General features: G+C 36.6%; 1 protein-coding gene across 1 annotated transcript in view; it reads right to left on the reverse strand.

Moving 5' to 3' along the window:
- The window catches only part of ANXA10 (annexin A10), a 78,787-nt gene extending 58,118 nt beyond the window's left edge, over positions 1-20,669 (reverse strand). Inside the window, exons 1-3 of the mRNA XM_058302378.1 lie at positions 20,619-20,669; positions 11,735-11,882; positions 1,777-1,871 (exon numbers count right to left, since the gene is read on the reverse strand). Coding sequence (XP_058158361.1) covers positions 1,777-1,871; positions 11,735-11,882; positions 20,619-20,669 — 294 coding nt within the window. The remainder of the gene's footprint in view (positions 1-1,776; positions 1,872-11,734; positions 11,883-20,618) is intronic.
- Positions 20,670-24,456: the final 3,787 nt, after the last annotated feature.

Raw genomic sequence — 24,456 nt, forward strand, 5'->3', positions numbered from 1 at the left:
GGTATGGTTTATTCAGCAAAAGAAGTGACAATTTAACACACTTGAGATGTTTTATATATATACAGTTGACAGTCCTCTGCTGGAGTATAAATACTTAAGTAGATTTAAAATTTCTTGAGAGTGTGCACCTCACTCATTTCTTAATTGATTTAGTGCAATTTTGTAGAGTTTGATAAAGTAATGCTGTCGACTGACCATACTGAATTTTACCTGAACCCTGTGCTCCTGGGAAATAGTACAGGTTAAGAAATCCCCCACCCATTGTATTACTGACCAAGATGCCTTAACTTCTTCTTAGCTTGACTAACCCTAAGGCAGGACTCTTCTTGTTTTTAGGCCCCTGACCTCCCTCACCCTGGCCCTTACAGAATGCAGACTGAACATGTTCCACCTGGTTTCCACAGTAAAATCAGGAGATAACATCATGGACTGGACATACCTGTTATTTAGCACCCTCCCCAGTTCTCTTCCCTCAGCTTACTCCTGTCCTTAAAAACCCTCCTGTCCTCTACTTCAGCGGAGCTGAGCCCTCCCTCTCTCCCCTATTATGAGAGTCTTCTGGTCTCTTTCTACCACAATAGCCTTTTGGTCTCTTCTTTTCCATAGCATAAAGCTTTGAATAAAGTTGAAGGTGCCTATTTCACATTGTCGGTACAAATTTTCTTTGACAAGCCTACACCAACCTGGTGCATAAAAAAGCAAAGATGTATGTAAACTTCTGAGTTAAAAAAAGCTACTGAAAAGTGACCTTCCTTATAGCACTGTGCATATTAAAACAGTATTGGCGTACCAATAACACGACCTTTATATCATTTACATTCAGTTTCAAAAGAAAACTAGCTCTGGTGTTATGGGGATGTAAGCTAGGGTGACAGTTTCACGTAGGGAAAAAAGGCATAACTTACCTCTTTCTTTGGTTTCATTCAACTAACTTCACAAGCAGTAGTGACTTTTTGGATTATTATTTTTTTTCTAGAACATAGGGCTATCCTTTAATTCATATGTTATAGTTCAGATACGGAGGTTCAGAGTTGGAGTTAATTTATACAGACCAACTCTGAATAAAGTTTTATGAGAGAGTTCCATTAATAATGTTCACTTTACAAAGTAATTGTTATTTCAGGACCTTTTGGCTTGAAGAGATTTTGTTCTGAATCTGGTGTTTAAAAGAAAAGACACTTTAATGACACCTGCTTTGAAATTAGAATGTGATTACTTTAGAAGACTATGGGTAGCTATTGCCTTGAACTATATTTAAACTGCCATTTCTTTTAAAAATGGTTTTTGTAACTGCATGTTGTGAGAAGAAAAGCTAGTAGAGAATTCATGTTGGTTGAGAGTTAGGCCAGAATCTGTAGAGAATTGCAGGAGAAGATCTTATTTTTCTGACCTGGTGCTCATTAGTCCTTTCTAAGCCATCTCTAAAGCTCTACACAGGGGCATTTCTAGAGCAACACTTTTAGCTTAATTGGACCAACTGGCACAGTTTAAGGCTATCGAAACTTTTCATTTTTAAAGTTGAGTGATTGTTTGGAAAGAACTGGTGGAATCACCACTGTGATTGTGAGCAGATCTCACGCATACATACACTTGATGATTTCCCTTTCTTGTACTCCTTGAAATATATTAGAGGGATGTTAACTGTTTCTGACGTATAATGCATCCTGAAATCTTTGAAATCTGTAAGCTCGACATATTATGGAAACTGTTTTGTGAGAGTATTGCTATTTCTTGGGAGTTTGACTCTAGAAATAGGTCAAGATGAAGAGACCTTACCCGGCCGTACATGCTCTGGTATGCCTCTGCTATCATCAGCCTTTGCGCATTACAGCGCTGAGTTAGGATGTCTATCAGCATGTCTTTGTCACAGTCTGGAAAAGAGTAATATTTGAAGGGTAATAGCATTGCTATTTTGTGACTGGGAACAACCTCTTATCCAAGGATCAAAACCAATGCCCACTATGGTCCCTGATGGTACTTTAAAGCAGAGAGCAATTTTAACTAAAATTTGAAATCACATAGCAACCCTTGATGGAGCCTAGAGTTTTCCTATCTCTCATTTTAGTAAAATTATTACAGATTCCTTTGCTTCATTTCAAAGAAGATCCAATAAAAATACTGGAGAGCAAAGAAATGATGGTCTTTATTCCACCACTTCTCCTATCTCACCAAAAAACTTCCTGAACTTCAAGTAGATCAGCATTTAAATGGGTACAGCATCTTTCTCATTTTACAGTTAGAGATATGTGGCTTACAATGAACAGAATGAAGAAAAAATTGAGTGCTGTACTCCAGAACCTATCGGAGAAGGAGGGAAGGAGGAAGGAAATCCTAAGAGCACAAGGTATCTAAATGGCCAGGGAAATGGTGGTAAAATTTTGGACTTTGGAAGGCAGGTTAGGGAAAATCAACTTTGTGCCCTTACTTTCTGCATTTGTAGAGTTTTTTAAAAAACATGTTTTGTTAACATTATTCATATTTGTGTTTCTATTGGTTATATTATTTCCATTTCATTTCTTAGCACGTAACTGCTTAGCTAAGTAAATGAAATTGAATAGTATATTTACCTTGGGTCCAAAAATCTTACTGAACTCTCTTATAATTCTTAACTTTTCAGTTGGTTATTTTGGATTCCTAGATATCTACTATCCTTGCAAATAGTAAGGATTTTTATTTCTTTTTTAGAATCATATAAGGTTTTCCTCTTTCCTGTCTTACAGTGCATTGGGACAGGAATTTCTAGATTTATTTTCTGGTTGTAACAACAGCAACAACAACAAAAGTGGCATAATAAGCCTTAGAAATTTTGTAAGCTTTTATGATGCATGTAGGTGGTCACATAGATTAAAGTGGCCTAGTACTCAAGAAAATAACTTTTACTAAAATTTAAAATCATTATTATATTGATGTGGGCTATGGGTGGAAGGCTCTTTGTCTCTTCAGAAATAACTAAGCTGTTTGACTTGTGTCTCTTCAGAAATAACTAAGCTGTTTGACTTGTGTCTCTTCAGAAATAACTAAGTTGTTTGACTTGTGGGTGTGGAACGGTAAGAGGCTGCAGTCCTGCCCTTAGGGACGGTGACAGCAGGCTCCAGTCCCAGGAAATGTTTAACAAAGCAAGGGCTATAAACTTTAAGTATTTAGGGGAAATGCAAAAACCAAGGCTTATCTAAAATGTCTGGAGTCCTTGCTAAAAGCTTACCTAAGATGTGAAAGAGATATATGCTAATTGAAGCCTATTGAGAACTGAAACAAAGGGACCATTTGGCCTTTCCTCTCTGTATAAAAGACGTTTGAAAATCTTGTTCCGGGCTCGGGATTCAAACAGAAAGCTCCCGAGTCCGGCCGGCCGTCAATAAACCATTTTTCCTTCTCAAAATCATTCCTGAGTCCTGGCCTCTCTATTCTCAAATAATTGAACTTCTCTTAAATTCCACAACATTAATGGCGACCACGAAGGGACAATAAATGAAGGCCAGAGACGGTAGCATTTTGCTGCCCCTTCCAAATCCCCGAGGAAGCCGGGAGGACTCGGGTGAACCCCAAATCTGGGCGCCCCTGGATTAAATTTAAATCCAGAAAAGATGTGGGCTCCACCAGAATCTTCCCGACAAAATCAAGGGGCAATGGAAGGTCTGAAGAGAAGGATTCTGGGAACGAAAAAGAGCTCCGAACAGGGAAGAAGGTAAGACTCCCCGGGTGAGCAGAGTCTGGAAGGCCCTAGCTTTAATTGCTAGGAAGGGGAGGCTGATCACCTCCCGAGAGAACCCTAGTAGCCCCAGAAGGCTGGGGGGAAGCCGTTCTCTCTAGGCTTGGGAAAAGGAGGAAAACCGGGGAAAAGCCCTGGTGTTTTGGGTTTGTCTAACTGCATGTTAGAATCTGGTACTGGTCTTATATCCACTAAAGGAGTGGAGTCTCGATTTTAATAGGAAGGGTATTTATAGGTTCGAGTCCTAATATCCTGGAAATTGGTCTAGATTAAGGAAAACAAAACTTGGTTACAGGAAAATGGATCGGCTTTTCTGGTGGAGCTTGATCTGGGTGTAAAGTTTAAACAGTGGAAAAGTCTAGCTGAAATCTTTTGTTATGGTGCTAATTTGTGAATGAATTTGCTTTATACCAAATGTTAAGTGTTCTGAGGTTTGTGATGGCTGTGGGGGCAGCCGTGGTGAAAATAAATATATAAACTTGTGAGTCAGATTAGTGACCTTTGTGCTTCTGTCTGTGTCAGCTCAATGTTAGTGTTGGAGTTGTGTCCTTACATGAAGTAGAATTACAGCTGAGCTGGAGCCCTCCCTTGCCATTGGCAAGGGGGTGAAATGATTCTGGGGCAAAAGCTGAGGAGTCTAGATGTTTGTGCATGTTCTGGTGTCTTGTCTCTGGTCTGGCCCTTTGCCGGGGCTTGGAGGCCATCTGTGTCCGCGCCAAGCACCCAAGTCTGTTGGGAATGTCCCAGTCAGGGCGGCTGGGTTCCTGGGAGAGTTGCCAAATTTGAGTAGGTTCTGTCTGCCCATTTTGGCTGAGAGCTGGAAAGGGGGGAGCGGCTTGCCCCTTTCCAGTGAGTCCACCCTTCTATTCATAAGCCGCATTCCTATTTGTTGTGCACCCGACTGCCTGGAAGGGGGGGAAGTGAAGGAGGTGAAAAGCAGAATCAGAATAAATGCAGTAAAGTTCCCTCCTTAGGGTGTCAAAGCCAAAATACGTTTGCATTCTGCTCAGGTTCTTAGAAGGTATTGTAGTAACCTTAAGTAAGAGAATGTGTTCTGTGAAGGTAAAATTTTTGTCTTAAGGGTATAAATAATTATAAAAGTTTTACAAAGCATTGTTTAAGGTATTTAAGTGGCTAATTGCAGAAAGTCATTATTTAACAAAACTGAATTGATAATAATAATAATAAAAGGCAATTTTATAACAAACTTTTTCGGCAGCCAATCTCCCTGCCAACTTGCTTCCAAAAAAACTGTTTCTAGTATTGCATGCTACTAAGTATTTAAAGTGAAAAAAAAAAATTCATTATTTTAACAAACTTGTTTAGTATTAATGGCAATTATATGTTGTAAGAAGTTTGCCTGGTCATTTAGTATGTGGGATATATGGAATGTGTTTTTATTGTTAAGGAAACAGAAGATGATTTTGTCCTAAGATAAAATGATTGATTATTGGAAAGAGTAGAGTGTGGGACAGAACCTGAATGAATACTGAAAGTGTAGAAGGTTTGTGGAAGGGAAATTTTTATGATTAAATTGGGTAAGATCAATATACAAAGAAAATATTTTATCAATAGCTTCTTGTGCTTTAACCTCATCATATCCTCAATGTTTGAAGAAGAGTTCTTTTAAAAGAACATTTTATGTTCTAGAAATCAAATCCTGAAAAGTAGCCTTTTATTTCAAACTAACTGCAAGAGATTTATTCTTTCACTTTAAAGGAAAAATTAAAGTAATGGTTAAGTTCATTTAATATGTTATAAGTTGAATGAAAGGTATTTAAAGGTGTTATAAAATTAATAGTTTTTTTAAAAATTAATAAAAACTGTAACTAAGAGTTAAAATCATTTATAAATGCATTTATATTGTAAAACAGTGGAAAGACAATAACTGAGATTATAGCTGGGTGAATTTAGCCTGAAACTATTATTTAAGTGTAAATTCTACACTAACCTTTCCTTTGTTTATGGTTGCTTCAGGCCTAACCTCGCCCTTTGCCTTTGCCTGTGGTTATTTCATAATTGAGAAGAGCTGGGACATCACTGTCTCCTCTTCTGGTATTAGTAACCCTTTCTCTCATGAATTCAAGTGTAAACTAAATAAATTGCTGCCTGATAGAATAAGGTTAAATGACCACTGGAGTTTTATTATCTCCAAAACCAAAAAGGGGGGTGGAGGGGGAGAAGTCTCCTGCCTTGACGGTCAGTGTTCCTAAGAGTGGCAATTCATGAGAGAAAGCAGTCTGTCTCCCTGAGGCTTCAAATAGCCTCAGTAAATATATATAAAACTAATCTTGTTGCTTATCCAAAATTCTGCTAATTTCAAGGTAAAATATAAAGTTCTAAAACAAAATGGTGCTAAGGCATTGAGAACATTTTGGTTATTACAATCCATTAAGTAAGAAAGAAAATTCTTGTGGTAAACTGCATGGTCATAGTGCAAATTAAGAAGAGTTTCAAAAGTCTTTGAAAAGTTTAAAGTAACTAAAGTCATGTTGTTGTGTCAAACTATTCATGTCTGCCTATTTGCTCAAATTGTTAAAAATTAAATATGCAGTTATATTTATAAATATTCTTAAAGCCCAAATTGAACTAAGCAGGATGAAAAAGTCATAGAAATCTGATTATGGAAACAATTGGGAAAGGGCCTCCTCTTTGCAAGAGCTTTTAAGGCAAGACTAGGTGTGGCAGATTAAACCTATCCACTAGGCTAGGGAATTAAGAATCAGTTTGCCTGGTAATTTCCCAGTTTAAACCTTTGTCAGCCATAAATTGAAAAAAAAAAAAAAAAAACAAAACAAAGATTAGGTTAATTTTCACAGAAGAAAAATGTTGATGTAACCCGGCGGCCTGCTGCCTCAGTCTCCCACTCCCGGGTTGGACAGCAGTGGAGGAGACCAGTTTAGGCCAATCCTATGGGCAGTGGAAGGATGCCCAAGAAGGAGCTAACTAAGTCGGTGCCATTTCAGCACTAAATTCTATTCCTTATTTGACAAAGGGGGGGAGCAGGTAAAAACTAAAATGGTTGGAATGTGATAGAAGAAGCAGTTAAATCAAACTTTTGCGTGGGAAAGTTAAATCTCAGATAAGCTGTAACTTCTGAAGTATCCAATCTATGGAAAAACAGGAAGAGCTTGCATGCTAGGCTTAGGGGTATAAATTGTGTCATTTTTCTTTGTTCGGGGCACCAGCCATATCTGGCTCTGCGCCCCTTCTTGCAAGATTGAGAATAAAGTATTTTCTTCTCCACAATCTGGTGAGCCTTATTTTCTTCCAGAAGATTTCTTTCCAACAAAATAAGGTAATTAGTGGCTCTATTAACAAATTTCAGTAAGAAAAGGAAAGTCCATAAAAACTATGGAGAGATCTTTCCTGGGTTATGATTTTAAAAAATTAAGTAATTGTGTAATGTGTTTTGAAACCTGGAAGTCAGTATGCATGTGTTTTAAAACCTGGTAGTCAGTTATGCTTTTAAATTAATAATTTTCATAACTTAAAGAAAAGAAGTTTTTAGCTTCCTGTAAGGGAAAAAGAGAACATTCCTTGCATAAACTATTATGGTTTCAATTTTATTTAACTTGAGTGTAATCTCCCATAGTTAATTTATAAACTAAATTAACATATGTACAAATCTTTACGGTAATGAAAATTGTAAGTGAAAATTGTAAGTTCACATTGGTGAAATTAGGCTAAAGGGAAAAGATTGTAGATATGCTCTCTTAAATAGAGAGTAAATTTCTTTCATTGGTAATTGTAATTTAGTAAGTTTATTTAAACATGAGGTGGCTAGTCAATGTGGTTATAGTCAATTATAAAGAGTTTGTAAAACATCTTCCAAACTGAAAATGTTTAAATAGTTCTAGTTGTAGAAGTTATTGTTAACTAAAGAAACTTAGATTGGTATTGGTAGCAGAAATAACTTCATGATAATAAACCTGTCTGAAGGCCACTGCAAAATACACATTTAAGTAAATGGTAATAAAAAGTTGTCTTGATTCTATTGGAAAAATTGTTTTCATTCTAACAATGAAAAATAATATTTTTCCTCTATTACTAAAGTAAAGCACCTACTGTTATCTTCATAGTAAAATTGTGTAAGTAAATAGTCATTTGATATATGTATTGCGTTAAGTTGTTTAAAATATATATAAAACAAGGAATAAACTTTAACATTGTCAAACTCTTGTGCATTCGAACCAGGCCTTGTATACATTACAGGTGGCCTCTCCATGTGAGTTATTGGCTAGGCTGGTCACTGACCCCTCAATTAAAAATATGTGCTATATCAGTCTCTGGTTCTGCTCCTGAAGTCGATGGAAACTATATTGCAGTTTCAAGCTCCTGCAGCCAATAATGACTCGGTACAAGTGTACAATGGATATCGCCTCCAGACTGGCACTGTTCCATGGTGCCAGAGAGCACTATGCACCAGGCTAGTAGAATACTGGAAAATCTCTGGAATACTGGAAGGATGCTGCAACTTGCTCACTGCGTTGAAGAACATGCTAAGTGGAGCCATGATACCAGGAGACTGTAAGTAAAACTTAAACACAATTGGCATTATGGCCTGCTTTCATGGAGAGATAACATGTAAAGTATTACAAACCTGAAACTCAAAACTAATAATGGCAACTCTGAATCCTTATGCATTAAGTAATACATTAGTTAATATTAAGTGCTGTACTTTTATCCTGTACTAAATATATGCCTAATAATTGTAATGTTATCTTTTCTATTTTGGATCAAGTGCAGAAGTATATTAGACATGTTAAATTCCTGGTAAAATCATTTTCTAAACAGTTAATAACATGTCTATAGAATAAGGTGGCAGTCTCAGCCAGTCTCAAGTTAGCAAAAGTGAGGCTTGCTTGCTGATGGTGAGTCACCTATTGAACAAGTCAAAATTGCTGGAAATTGTACAATGAAAACCAAGGTGTAAAAATCTTTATTCTGTAGTTCTGATCACTCCCACAGGTGAAAACTAAGAGTATTTCCAAATTAGTGTTCTAATCCTGCGTGAAGCCAGTTGCCCAAGGAGTGCCAGTTCACCAGGAGCATCTGACAGAGCGAATGAGTGTCAATCATTGAACAGCTTGGAATGTGTCTTCAGACAAAGCTAAGTGTCTGTTGCAATTTCTCTCTAAAGATGGATAACTTAAAAAAGAATATATGCTGTTCCCACCAGCTTTTAAGGAATGCCATCTTTATAGGCATCTAATCTTGTCTATCTCTGTAATCCAATGTGTCCTCTTTTAAAAACGGGTATTCCAAATTTTTAATTAAGTTTGTTTCTTTCAGAGTGAACATCTTATTAACCATATGAAAACTTCATCCAACTTCGTACAGAATGCCAGATCCATCTTCCTCCAGTTAGAATAAATTAAAGAGTTTTTACACCTTATTAGGCAATGACTACAGCCCATGGCCAGCAGGAAGCAGTTACAGAAAAGAGATCGTCTCCCTTCAGCACCCCTTTTAAATTAAAGGTGTAAACTCTTTAAGAGTAAAAGAAAAGTAATAGATGGATCTGGAACCTGACTGGAAATCCACGTGAGTGCCAGTGGCAGCAGAATAACTGCAGGAGGCCCCTGCCCAAGATTCTGCTGTCCAGAATGAAAAGTTCTAAACTTCTAAAAACGGTCCTGGATGCTGTACTAAAGACTGATAAATAATCAGTCAAGACAACAAACAGCCATCCACCTCATAGCTACAACAATAATTATGCCAAAGCTTAGCAAGTAAACTTTGACAAAGGGGGGGAATGATGTGGGCTATGGGTGGAAGGCTCTTTGTCTCTTCAGAGATAACTAAGTTGTTTGACTTGTGGGTGTGAAACGGTAAGAGGCTGCAGTCCTGCTCTTAGGGACCAGCAGGCTCCAGTCCCAGGAAATGTTTAACAAAGCAAGGGCTATAAACTTTAAGTATTTAGGGGAAATGCAAAAACCAAGGCTTATCTAAAATGTCTGGAGTCCTTGCTAAAAGCTTACCTAAGATGTGGAAGAGATATATGCTAATTGAAGCCTATTGAGAACTGAAACAAAGGGACCATTTGGCCTTTCCTCTCTGTATAAAAGACGTTTGAAAATCTTGTTCGGGGCTCGGGATTCAAACAGAAAGCTCCCGAGTCCGGCCGGCCGTCAATAAACCATTTTTCCTTCTCAAAATCATTCCTGAGTCCTGGCCTCTCTATTCTCAAATAATTGAACTTCTCTTAAATTCCACAACAATATAGCACTGGATGTTTCCCCCACCCCAAAAAAGATTAATTTTGGTTTTTGATCCTTTGTCAAAATTTCAGTATATGGATTAGAAGTAATTGCAGCTATCCATGATTTCACGGGCTTGTCTCCCAATTTATATAAGTGAATAGGCACACGATAAATACAGTTTTTCTAAGAACACATGGACATGGGTGAGGAGTTGGGAAGTGGATGACACTATTTAGGGAACCTTACCTGAGGGCTGTTCTTTTTCAGTCTGCTTAGCTACATTTTATGCAGCTTAACACAATGTTTTGCTAAAACTACTCATTTTCATTTGCTTTGAAATATATTTTTGCTTTCTGATTTTTCTAAATTAAAACATAGAAGCCAAGAAAACATAAATGTCTTTTTCAGTTGTACTTTTGCCAGGTTCATCAGCATTTGAGCTGTGTTCTTTCTCCGGTAATCTCTGCAATCAAAACTAAAACTCCCTGAAATATTTCAGCCGAAAACAGCTACAAGCAAAAGATTATTGTGGGCAAAATGAATCCATATTCCGACCTCAAAACGACAATGACAGGAAAATTGAAGCCGCAGTAAAGAAAAAAAAAAAAATTAGTGACTAGATTGCTCTGCTCTGTAGTTTTAAAGCAAAATTGTCCTGCTGAAGAAATAAATTAATCCAGAATTTTTTGTTACCTTATCTCTGCATTTTTCAAGGGATGACTGAGATTTTTAAAAGGCATGAAAGCATGAAAACTTCTAGAATAGACTTTAGAGAGCATATTTACAGCCCTCTTTTGTTTTCCTGTGGGGCGCTGCTAATGAATAAAACACTCAGATACACACACACGCACACACACAGGGACGTTCTTATAATGGCAGTTTGTGTTTAAAGCTAAGCGCTTGCTCTCTTAGGAAAGGCTGCATGATTTTTTGTGAGCCTTTCTCTTCTGTTGCCAACGTTTGTCTTAGGGCTCACCAGAAGTCCTCTTAAAACAGGTGTCACTTAAGGAAAATAGATAGATGCTTAACAACATCGCATCACAGCTTATTTAAAGATTAAACACTTTTTAAAGTACCCAACAATTTTCCTCCTTTCTTTATTCCTTTTCTGAACTCTGGTTTCATTCCGTTAACATCCATTTATTAAGCCCCTGTATGCCAGACTCCAGGGTCTCAGAGCGCACAGCTCAGCAGGTGAGACAGAAGTATGATCACAGCGATAATGAGATTAATGACATAAGAGAGCAGAAGCAGGCCACTTGGGGGTTGGCGTAGCTGCTTGAGCTTGGAGTCCTCAGAGAAGAACTCACAGAGGAAGGGTCTTTTGAACAGAATCTTGAAGGAAGAGAATCTGGATGAAAAGTAGAGAAAGAAGAAAACAGACTTCCAGGCAAGGGGATTATTGTGCCAATCTACAGAGATGTGAAGAAGCAGAGACAGATGGGGGAATAGTGCGTTTGATTTGGCTGAAAGTGGAAGGAGCAAGAGAAATGGGCGAGAAAAACAAAAACGGGCAAGGGCAAGAGGGATGTTTTATCCTAGACGAAGGATTTTGGTTTTGAGACTTTATATAGCGCTTAGTGATGAGACATTTAAGGGTTTAAGGGAAAAGTGTCAAGATTAGATTTGCAATTGAGAAAAGCGAATCTTTTCCCCATAATTGTCTTTTTGTATTGTTTTCCTTCTCTTCCTACTCCTCTGCCCAGCTTTTAAAAAAATGTGTCTAACTTTCATTGGACATTAGCTTTCTTATACCCATATTATAGTATAAAAGAAGGTAAAAATTACAATCTAAAATGATAGAAATGATCAAGCTTACCAAATCCTTGGAGAGCTCCGCCTAACATTTGGGCATCCATAATGGGATTGAAATTGGGGGCTGGGAAGATGGTTCCTTGTACCTGGAGGTAAGAGGCAATGAGCAAGAGATTACAGTCATTCATATTAAAGATGTCAGCACTTTTCACCTAGAAAAAATGAAAACTAAAATATAGTCTATATGTTTAAATTACCATAACACACACAAGTTATTGAACAAATGTAATAATCATATTAATTTTAGAGAGCAAATTTGAACTTATTTTATCTGCTGACCCCTACTATATTGTCATCTATTATTTACCTAGGAAACTGAGATTCTCGAACCAATAGTAAAAAAGAGCAAGGGTCAAATAAAAAATATATATCTTTTTAATAAACAGTAAGCATTTTCCTAAGATTTTGGAGCCCAATTTATAGAAACTGAAAAGAGTACTCTATTGAGGGATTCACGTAATTCACAGGAATTAAAACTCACATTGCCAGCTGAGCTTTTGTGCACTTAGGGGGTCCTAAGATCATACATGAGAAAATTGAAATACTTGAATTTGGATTATGGGATTCATAAAATCTAGGTGATAAAGAACTTTTTTTTTGCCTGAAACATACAGCTGCCGAGAAAAACATTTTATGTTCAAATGGACTGATGTTCCATTTAAATGCTCTTTCTTGCCAATAATAAAATGGCAGAACATTTAAGTTAGGTTTTGAATGTCCATGGTCCATTGTTTCAGACAGAGCCAGCCAGGAATAGGCACCATATGGTCACACTCAGCACAAAGAGGATTGTCAATCAAAATTCATTCAGAAGAAAGGGAACCCTCCTCTTGTTTGTTGACACTGTGCCCAGAAACATTGGACCATAAGTGCATGCCCAGAGCAAACGTGTCTGCCAGTCCCCAGGAAGAGGCAGAGATACACTCTTCTCTTCTGCAGCCATGATATCCTAGCTGAAGATGAAGCTCTCTAGCGCCCATTGTCTAAAAGATGAAAATTGATTAATGAAAACAAGATTCTATATAATTCCTAGATAAGTAAATATCAATACATATAGTAATACCAGTTTATTTGTGAAGAGATTTATGAAGGATTGAGAAACTGTTCACCTGATTTAAAACTAGGAATTAAACTCAGTTTGGATTGTATTTGAAGTAGATGAAAATCCATAAATAATGATTATACAGTCTTTTTTTTTCATACTTAGAAGTATAACTATGATGGTGGAACTTCTTAAATGCAAACTTGGACGGATAGGTGTGATTAAAATAAGAGCATGGTCGTCATCTGACATAGCTACAATGCATTCCTTTACAATTTCTGATATGCTTCTGAGATCTCAAGTTTAATGGAGATGACCTAAAAACAGTGATCTTGAGCCCAGCCCCAATTATAAAAACTATTTATTAGGAAACAGTGTGAGTTTTATGATTGTTATTCACTAACCTTTCAGATCTAGTGTGAATCTAATAATAAAACAGACTTTCATATTATAAAACTAATTACATATAGCAGATTATAATGTACATTTCTAGATCGAGTTCCCCTTATCTCAATTTTCTTTTTTAATCTTGTAATTCTAAAGGAATTTAAGATTTAAGCATTTGAAAGAATAGTCTCTTGCCTTTAAATGTGAAAACTTATTTTCTGATATGTTACTTTCACTGAATCCTTTTGTCTATTTGTTTCTTTATTAGTTTTTTTTTTTTAATTGCTAAAATTAAAGGTTTGTTGGAGCATGGGAAAGAGAAACTTTTCCCTATTTAGGTATTAAAAGATTTGAAATCTGGTTTGGACAGTACAGTTTACTACCTTGGAGACCTTACCCTCTCTGAGTGCTATCAGCATAAGAGAGATCACAGGACTGATTTGATTTTTAAAAGGGGGAAATGTATTTGAAAACAATAAGGTATATTGTTAAGAATTTGGAAGTTATCTAGCCAGTTTTAGGCACGTAGAGAGCAAATATCTAATATAGAACATTTCATATCAAGGAACTGAGATAGTCTACAACTGCAAGCAAGAGAGTCCCATTCATTGACTCCATGGGATGACAGCTCCCTCTCAGAGGTAGAGTGGACATCACCAAACTGGAATCCTCAGGATTGGGCAATGAACTATGGACTAAAGTAGACTTATTGGTATTCTATTATATACTTATTGTGATTCTTACAATAGGAGAAATTATATCATTGATAGGGAGGGCATGGCCTCTAGATGTTCTGAGGGCAGAGAGAGGGAAAAACAGGTGTAATAAAGGGGCATTTTTGGGACTTGGGAATTGTCTTAAATGACATTGTAACAACAGATACAGGTCATTATATATCTTGCCATAACCTACAGAATTGGGTGAGAGAGAGTGTGAACTACGTTGTAAACTATAATCCATGCTTAGTGGCAATGTTCCAAAATGGGTTAATCAATTGCAATGAATGTACCTCACTAATGAAGGATGTTGTTAATATGGTAAAATGTGGGAGCTATGGGGAGTAGGACATTTTGGGAATCCCCTACATTTTTAATGTTGATGTTTGTGTAATCTAAGTATCTTAAAAAATATGCAAACAAAAACAACATTTCATTACTAGTCAGACTAGGATCCCCACAATTTCTGATGGAGAAAGCACTATAAAATAAACAATGTTCCTCTAGGCAAACAAAACAAAACAAAACAAAAAACCTCTGAAAGTCATAGAAGAAAAAAGTCCACATATTTTCTTAAAAGATTAGAAAAGTCCACATATTTCCTTAAAAGATTTTTAAAAAATCCTAGAACAAATCTCTAGCATACTGTGTTTTTACAATATAACGTAAAAATGTTTTTTTTCTTTTTTCTTTACATTTCTAACCTCCTTTGCCATTTCAAATGAGCTTTTTGCCATTCAGCCTTAAATTACAATGCTAAAAATGCTTTGCAAGTACATTTAACAGTAACAGTATAAAAAATATTGAGCACAGTAATTCATAAAACACAAGTTTTCTGGCAGCATTTCTCATTCATGCTGAATTATAAGGCATGTTAAATCATTACATTTATTTTCTATGCCAGTTTTTATGCTTTAAATGACTTCAAGTTGGGCACACTAATACATGGAAGGCGCATATTTAATGTTCCTGTTTCTTGCTTTGTCATTGGAGTATCGTGACTTTGTCTTTTAATGATTGTTGTGACTGGAACAACCAGTCAAGTCCATCAAAACAGTAATTACCAGTTTTAACTTTTGTTTATCCCCTGGAATTAAGCAATTATTTGGAAGAATTGATTGAGTTATTAATTGCTGTGGGTCATAAAGCTTTTTTTAAAAAGGTAATTGCTATATAGCTAGAGGTAACGTCTACTTTAAGGTAATTGACCATTCCTTGAAATTTCTTTTCCCAAAATATAGAAAAGGGCTAAACTATATTCTATGCATTTCTTAACACCTAACACCAGTCCCTTTGAGGAAGTCAATCCATGTTGAACCCTTTCACTAATTTTCCTGGCACTCACTATGTTTTTTTCCTTTTTATTTTTATTGAGATATAATTCTCTCTCCAAAATTAACCCTTTTAAAGGGTACAATTTGTGGCTTTTCGTATGTTCACAAACTTGTTCCATCATCATTACTGTCTAATTCCAGAATATTTTCATCATCCCATAAAGAAACCCGGTACCCATTAGCACTCATTCCCCACTATCTCCTCCTCCAGTCCCTGACAGAATTTATCTATTTTCTGTTTCTATAAATATTCCTATTTTGGACATTTCATGTAAATGAAATCATACAAATGGCCTTTTGTATCTGTCTTCTTTCACTTGCATAATGTTTCCAAAGTTCATCCACGTTGCAGCAGGTATCAGACCTTCATTCCTTTTTATGACTGGGTAACATTTCGTCATAGGGATAATACCACATTTTGTTTATTAATTAATAAGTTGATTGACATTTGGGTTGTTTCTACTATTTGGCTATTATGAATACTGCTGTTATGAACAGTCATGTGCAAATTTTTGTGTGGACATATGTTCTCAATTTTCTTGGATATCTCACTAGAAGTGGAATTTTGGGGTCATCTGATAACTCTATATTTAATCTTTGAGGAACTGCCAAACTCTTTACCAAAGCACTGCACTATTGTACATTTTCGTCAGCAGTGTATGAGGGTTCTAGTTTCTCCACATTCTCTCTGATGATTGTTATTGTCCATATTTTTATTATAGCCATCTTAGTGGGGGTGAAGTGTTACTTCATTGTGGTTTTGATTTGCATTTCCCTAGTGACTAATGATGTTGATTGTCTTTTCATGTGCTTATTTTCCACTTGTAGTCTTTTTTGAAAAAATGTCTATATAAACAAGTCCTTTGTCCACTTTTTAATTGGGTTGTTTGTATTTTTTTTGGTTGAGTTGTAAGAATTCTTTCATATTCTGATGCTAGTCCCTTCATCAAAATTTAAAACTTTTGTGCTGTGTAGTACATCATGATTTCAAATCTTATATCTAAGGCACTTACTGTATTTTATTTTTAATTTATATTTATATGTTTCTAATTACTACCTGTTCTTAAAACTAAGAACTGGATTATGCCATATATATTGTTTCATTTTTCATTGCTGTGCCAATAATTGGTCTATAGATTTATTTCTCACATTTCTAGTTATATTTTATGTCCCTTGTCTGCAAAAATTATGTCAAATATGCACCATGATTTTGTGTGTAATGTGGTTTTTCAAAACTCCTCAATTCTTGGTGATGTCCCTCAGGTTAAATGATTTCTAAAAAAAACTTTTAACGCAATTTTTGAATGAATGACTTTATTTTTTGTTTGTTTTGTTATTTTGTTTTTGTTTTTATAAAATATATTTTATTAGAGAAGTTGTGAACTTACAAAACAATCATGCACATGTGTGCAGTTCCCATACATCACCCCTCCACCAACACACTACATTGTTGTGGAACATTTGTTACATTTATGAGATAATGTCATCAGCCTATTACCACTAACTATTTTCAAGGCATACATTTGGTATATTTTTTCCATACTCCCTCTTATTAACACAGCACATCTTTGGCATTGATGCAAGAATATTACAATATTGGTGTTAACTATAGTCCATAGGTTACAATAACTGTATTTTCCCCATGCTTATCCACATTCTTACAACCTTGCAATAGTGATATACATTTGTTTTAGTCTAGTTCATAGAAGATCATTCTTGTATTTGAACTATTAACCACAATTCTCATCTACCTCTGGTTTCACTATGTTTTTCAGTTAGATTATTCTCTAGCTTTCTTTCAGTTGACATTTACATCCCTAGATCCCTTTTCAGCCACAATCCCATTTATAAATCAGCTGTGTTAGTTCTACTCACTATAATGTGTCACCATCAACTCTATCCATTTCCATACTTGAACAGTCAAGTTAATTAGCACTTCTACATATATCAAGCATCAGCACTGCTTCTCAGTCCTTCTTTTATCTCCTAATCACCTGTACTCTAGGTTTTAACTCTAGGTTGCATTTATTCTCTGTAGTGAGACCATGCAATATTTGTCCTTTTGTGTCTGGCTTGTTTCACTTAGCATAATTTCTTTAAGGTTCATCCATGTTAACATATGTGTCCCAATTGCATTTCTCCTTAGAGCAGCATAGTATTCCATTGTATGTATATACCACATTTTGTTTATGCATTCATCAGTTGATGGACACTTTGGTTGCTTCTATCTTTGACAATTGTGAATAATGCAGCTATGAACATTTGTGTGCAAATGTCTGTTTACGTCACAGTTTTCAGTCCTTCTGGATATAATCCTAGAGAGGTTTAGCTGGATCATGTGGCAGTTTTATATTTAACTTCCCGAGGAACCACCAAACTGTGAATAACCTTATTTTATATATAATTATTATGATTCTTTTTTTTCAAATTCAGAACATTAATAAGTTTATCGGGTTATTACAATTACTGTATATATTCATTATTTTGTGTAAACCAAACAGACAAATAGTAATTAGCCTGTGAAAGAGAGAGGGGAAGAGGGAGGATGTTTGTAGTTGACATGGCAACATTTTCCGGTGACCAGAGAACAAGTAATTGATCTGGGAACTGGGAGTACAGTAAGGCTTGACAGCTAACATATGTGAGCAGCAAAAGGTAGAGCTGTGTAGTGGCAGAAGCAAGATTTCTAAGGGATAGCTAAAGATTTTAAACAGGCCAGTGATATAATCAGATCTGATTCCTAATTTGACTGATTTGAATTCATGCTTTGATTGAGCTCATCATTTACATTGGTAAACCTGATATCAATGTAAATGATGAAACATAAAGAAGCAATATGGATTGCAGCTGTGGCTAATTTAGAACATCAGCTGAGAAATAATGAAGACCTGAATTGAGGCATAGAGCTTGTTTTCAGAGTCGCTGAGACAAGCATGTACAGAGACTACCCCACATAGACAATGGGTTATATATCTTTCTGCTTCTTCTAGACTGAAAATAAATAGAAATTGTTTGGTTAACTGAATGTAAATCAACCTACTAATTATTAGGACATATTGTACAATTCCCATGCCCCGAAATGACATTGCAACAACATATACAGGTCATTACATCTTGCCATAACCTACAGAATTGGGAGGGAGAGAGTGTAAACTACATCATAAACTTTAATCCATGCTTAGTGGTAGTGATCCAAAATGTGTTCATCAGTTGCACTGAATGTACCTCACTAATGAAGGATGTTGTTACTGTGGGAAAGTTGGGGAGGTGTGGGGAGCAGGGCATATGGGAATCCCCTATATTTTTTATGTAACATTTAAGTAACCTAAGTATCTTAAAAAAAATAGGTGTAATATGGTGGCATTTTGGGACATTGGAATCGTCCTGAATAATGTTGCCTTGACAGATACAAGCCATTATATATCTTGTCATAACTTACAAAATATGTGGGAGAGAATTTAAACTATAATGTAAACTATAACCCACACTTATTGGCAATGCTTTAATATGTGTTCATCAATTTTAATAGAAGGATGTTGTTAATGTGGGAAAGTGTGGTAGGGGTAGGGAGTGGGGCATATGGAAATCCCCTACATTTTTATGTAACATTTGTGTTAATCTAAGTATCTCTTATACAATAAAAATAATAATTTTAAAAAAAGACATTTTGTAAGTTAACTCAGTAACAGTAGTTTAGCCTTCTGAAAAATAAGAAATTGGGGGGAGGGTATTTTTCAGTATTCATATCTTTAAAGCAGTATCTTTTTTTACATACTTGCTCCTAACATTTTTGGTCTCAGATTATATTGGAAATTTTGTAAAAGTGAACATTTTCCAAAACAGAGAAAAATAACATGTATATATGCATTTGGTGAGATTATTTTATTTTTCTTGCTTTGAAAATTAAAAGGTTTAGGAAGGGTCTCATTTGTCTAAGGCAAAATAAATTCTAATGCTTGTCATTCTACTTTGAATCCTTACCCCACAGTAATCAAAATATCTTTGCTTCTAGTGGTTTTTTAATTTGGGTTTTGACAGAGGAATAAACAAATTCTCCCTTTTTAGAAGACAAAATAAACTACCAAAAAAACTTACTATGCAGAGGAGCATGAGTGATTTGTATTAAAAGGTTTGAGATTTGGTTCTAGAAACTACCTTCTGGTAAATTAAATGATCATTAGATCTCCTTAACAGACTGAAAAGTTGCACAATTTTTAATACCTAAGAACAAACTGAAAAAAACCCACAAACATTTTGCTCATAAAATTGTTATTCTACCACATTATTTGGTACATGAAAAAATGTATTGTATTTCATTTATTCACAGCCTATCCAGGGGTCAGAATCTAAGAGCCATATCCCTCCAAACCCAACATTCCCAGGCTATCCACATTTTAATCCTATCTCCTATGTGGTTTTTGAGTTACAAACAAACAACTTAATGATCCAAGTACCTGAGACTTGGGACTTGGAAATGTTATCCACATGGGCTGATGGGATACCTGCTAGAGTGTAGCTTTCAATGGATAATTCAAAATCATGGGAGTACCTTAGCATTAGTGCCAAGAAAGTTATTAGATAATCTAGCTAATTTAGGATTACGTTAAGCCCTAAGAAGAAATTCTACAGAGGCCTTGAGTCTTCTTTTTGTTCCTGTTACTAATATTTTTATACAGGCCTTTGTCACTTTTTCCTTGGATTACATCCATTAAGCTGCTAACTAGATCCAATCTATGTTTGTTGCAGTCTTCGATCCTTGTAGATTATCAAAATCATCATTTGTCTTTCCATGCCTAAAATACTCAGTGCCCAGAGCAATGAATCTCAATCTTTTTTATTTTTCATTCTGGCCCACAGGATGGGCGATTTTCACATGAAAGACTCACCCATGAGAATACCTAGACTTATGAATATCTCCTGTCCTAGCTTTCATGCCATCCATTCTGCCTACGTAAGAGGGTATAACAGAGTATATTGTAAAACGACTGAGGGGGAGTTATATATTTTTGGTTTCAGGGAAAAGTATATTTGGTCTCAGGGCAAATCACATTAAAAGATAAGACATAATCACATAGAATAGAAAAAGACATGCAAATGTTGGCTCTTTAGTACCAATGCAGATACTCTTGATGCTTCCTGAAGCTCGTTACTGTGACTGAGAGCAAATGACTCATGCTATTCAAGTCCATACATTTTCATAGAGCATACAATGCTGTTCATGACCTGGTTCGATACTTCCTGTGTGACTTCATATCTTATTTTCTTTCTCCCAAACCGCTCTATTGCCATACCTTGACACGCTGATTGTGTCATCATTCATTCTGTTCCATTGTCTTGGAACTATCCCTCCCCAGTTCCCAACTCTTGACTGCCCCTTGTGAAGCTTTCAACGTGTAGCTTCAGTCTTACCTTCTTTGTAGAGCCCTTACTGGTATACTCTCCTCTTCCTGTTGTGACCATTTTTTCCTGGGCATAGAACTGTAGTACATCTTACTAGAACAACTTGGCAGAAATTCCAAGAGTCAGCAGTTCAGCAGAAAATTTCTACTTCTAATTCTACCAACTTTTTAAGAATAAAGCGTCCGGGAGGTGGCTGTGGTTTAAGCAACTGAGCTCCCATTTACCATACAGAGGACCCGGGTTTGGTCCCTGGGACCTCCTGGTAAAAACAAGAAAAGAGGCATCCCCGTCCTGCATGGTAGGCATAGAGACACAGGCCCCTGCTCAGCGAAGTGACGCACCAGAAAGATGATGCAATCAGGTAGAAAAATAAATAAAATAAAATAAAGGGTCCTATTAACTGGGCTTCTTTTGCTTTATTGAGAACCTTCCTAACAATGGAAAAAAGATTTGGATCTCCGGGAAACAGTTTGGGAAGTCGTGGGAAAGAGAACAAGAATGGAAAGTGAGGCAGACGTCTCTTCTGTGATGTCTCACTATTAGACACAGCTTTTCATTAAAATTTGTTCAAAGGTGTCAGAAGTGGATTTTTTTTTTTCAGACTGGGGAATAATGAACTGTTTGTATTGGGTTGAGCCTGGGTGAAAAAGCAACACATGCTTAGCTGTAGGTGCCCATCTAGGGGAAGGATCACGACAGCATGAGCAATGCTAGCAAGTTGTCTAGCCATGGGGAGAGCTTTGGAATCCCACAACATAATCAGAGTCATTGAGGCAAGCATATATGGAGATCACCCTTCACAGATGATGGGTCATATATCTTTCTGCTTCTTCTAGACTGTAAATCGTTGAAGTCATCAATTGTGCATCATCCATCCTTGTAGTAATGGTGCTGTCTTTGATCTGAAATTATTGCTGTTTGAACTTTTACAAAGTTTTCAATAGACTGTCAGAATTTTGATTTCTCATATTTCTTCACCAAATTGACTTGAAATCTGGCTAATTATAGTATATTGACTCTGGTTCTAGGCATTGCCTCTCAAAATTTCTACTTTGTACAACTGGAGTTTAGTTCTAAAGTATATAATGCTATGATTGTGATGTGGGCTATGGGTGGAAGGCTCTTTGTCTCTTCAGAGATAACTAAGTTGTTTGACTTGTGGGTGTGAAACGGTAAGAGGCTGCAGTCCTGCTCTTAGGGACCAGCAGGCTCCAGTCCCAGGAAATGTTTAACAAAGCAAGGGCTATAAACTTTAAGTATTTAGGGGAAATGCAAAAACCAAGGCTTATCTAAAATGCCTGGAGTCCTTGCTAAAAGCTTACCTAAGATGTGGAAGAGATATATGCTAATTGAAGCCTATTGAGAACTGAAACAAAGGGACCATTTGGCCTTTCCTCTCTGTATAAAAGACGTTTGAAAATCTTGTTCCGGGCTCGGGATTCAAACAGAAAGCTCCCGAGTCCGGCCGGCCGTCAATAAACCATTTTTCCTTCTCAAAATCATTCCTGAGTCCTGGCCTCTCTATACTCAAATAATTGAACTTCTCTTAAATTCCACAACATTAATGGCGACCCAGATGGGACAATAAATGAAGGCCAGAGACGGTAGCATTTTGCTGCCCCTTCCAAATCCCTGAGGAAGCCGGGAGGACTCGGGTGAACCCCAAATCTGGGCGCCCCTGGATTAAATTTAATCCAGAAAAGATGTGGGCTCCACCGGAATCTTCCCGACAAAATCAAGGGGCAATGGAAGGTCTGAAGAGAAAGATTCTGGGAACGAAAAAGAGCTCCGAACAGGGAAGAAGGTAAGACTCCCCGGGTGAGCAGAGTCTGGAAGGCCCTAGCTTTAATTGCTAGGAAGGGGAGGCTGATCACCTCCCGAGAGAACCCTAGTAGCCCCAGAAGGCTGGGGGGAAGCCGTTCTCTCTAGGCTTGGGAAAAGGAGGAAAACCGGGGAAAAGCCCTGGTGTTTTGGGTTTGTCTAACTGCATGTTAGAATCTGGTACTGGTCTTATATCCACTAAAGGAGTGGAGTCTCGATTTTATTAGGAAGGGTATTTATAGGTTCGAGTCCTAATATCCTGGAAATTGGTCTAGATTAAGGAAAACAAAACTTGGTTACAGGAAAATGGATCGGCTTTTCTGGTGGAGCTTGGTCTGGGTGTAAAGTTTAAACAGTAGAAAAGTCTAGCTGAAATCTTTTGTTATGGTGCTAATTTGTGAATGAATTTGCTTTATACCAAATGTTAAGTGTTCTGAAGTTTGTGATGGCTGTGGGGGCAGCCGTGGTGAAAACAAATATATAAACTTGTGAGTCAGATTAGTGACCTTTGTGCTTCTGTCTGTGTCAGCTCAATGTTAGTGTTGGAGTTGTGTCCTTACATGAAGTAGAATTACAGCTGAGCTGGAGCCCTCCCTTGCCATTGGCAAGGGGGTGAAATGATTCTGTGGCAAAAGCTGAGGAGTCTAGATGTTTGTGCATGTTCTGGTGTCTTGTCTCTGGTCTGGCCCTTTGCCGGGGCTTGGAGGCCATCTGTGTCCGCGCCAAGCACCCAAGTCTGTTGGGAATGTCCCAGTCAGGGCGGCTGGGTTCCTGGGAGAGTTGCCAAATTTGAGTAGGTTCTGTCTGCCCATTTTGGCTGAAAGCTGGAAAGGGGGGAGCGGCTTGCCCCTTTCCAGTGAGTCCACCCTTCTATTCATAAGCCGCATTCCTGTTTGTTGTGCACCCGACTGCCTGGAAGGGGGGGAAGTGAAGGAGGTGAAAAGCAGAATCAGAATAAATGCAGTAAAGTTCCCTCCTTAGGGTGTCAAAGCCAAAATACGTTTGCATTCTGCTCAGGTTCTTAGAAGGTATTGTAGTAACCTTAAGTAAGAGAATGCTCTGTGAAGGTAAAATTTGTGTTAAGGGTATAAATATAAAAGTTTTACAAAGCATTGTTTAAGGTATTTAAGTGGCTAATTGCAGAAAGTCATTATTTAACAAAACTGAATTGATAATAATAATAATAAAAGGCAATTTTATAACAAACTTATACGGCAGCCAATCTCCCCTGCCAACTTGCTTCCAAAAAAACTGTTTCTGGTATTACCTGCTACTAAGTATTTAAAGTGAAGAAAAGTTCATTATTTTAACAAACTTGGTTAGTATTAATGGCAATTATATGTTGCAAGACGTTTGCCTGGTAACTTAGTATGTGGGATATATGGAGTGTGTTTTTATTGTTAAGGCAACAGAAGATGATTTTGTCCTAAGATAAAATGATTGATTATTGGAAAGAGTAGAGTGTGGGACAGAACCTGAATGAATACTGAAAGTGTAGAAGGTTTGTGGAAGGGAAATTTTTATGATTAAATTGAGTAAGATCAATATACAAAGAAAATATTTTATCAATAGCTTCTTGTGCTTTAACCTCATCATATCCTCAATGTTTGAAGAAGAGTTCTTTTAAAAGAACATTTTATGTTCTAGAAATCAAATCCTGAAAAGTAGCCTTTTATTTCAAACTAACTGCAAGAGATTTATTCTTTCACTTTAAAGGAAAAATTAAAGTAATGGTTAAGTTCATTTAATATGTTATAAGTTGAATGAAAGGTATTTAAAGGTGTTATAAAATTAATAGTTTTAAAAAATTAATAAAAACTGTAACTAAGAGTTAAAAGCATTTATAAATGCATTTATATTGTAAAACAGTGGAAAGACAATAACTGAGATTATAGCTGGGTGAATTTAGCCTGAAACTATTATTTAAGTGTAAATTCTACACTAACCTTTCCTTTGTTTATGGTTGCTTCAGGCCTAACCTCGCCCTTTGCCTTTGCCTGTGGTTATTTCATAATTGAGAAGAGCT

Source organism: Dasypus novemcinctus, chromosome 1 (genome assembly GCF_030445035.2).
Source record: "Dasypus novemcinctus isolate mDasNov1 chromosome 1, mDasNov1.1.hap2, whole genome shotgun sequence".
NCBI lineage: Eukaryota > Metazoa > Chordata > Mammalia > Cingulata > Dasypodidae > Dasypus > Dasypus novemcinctus.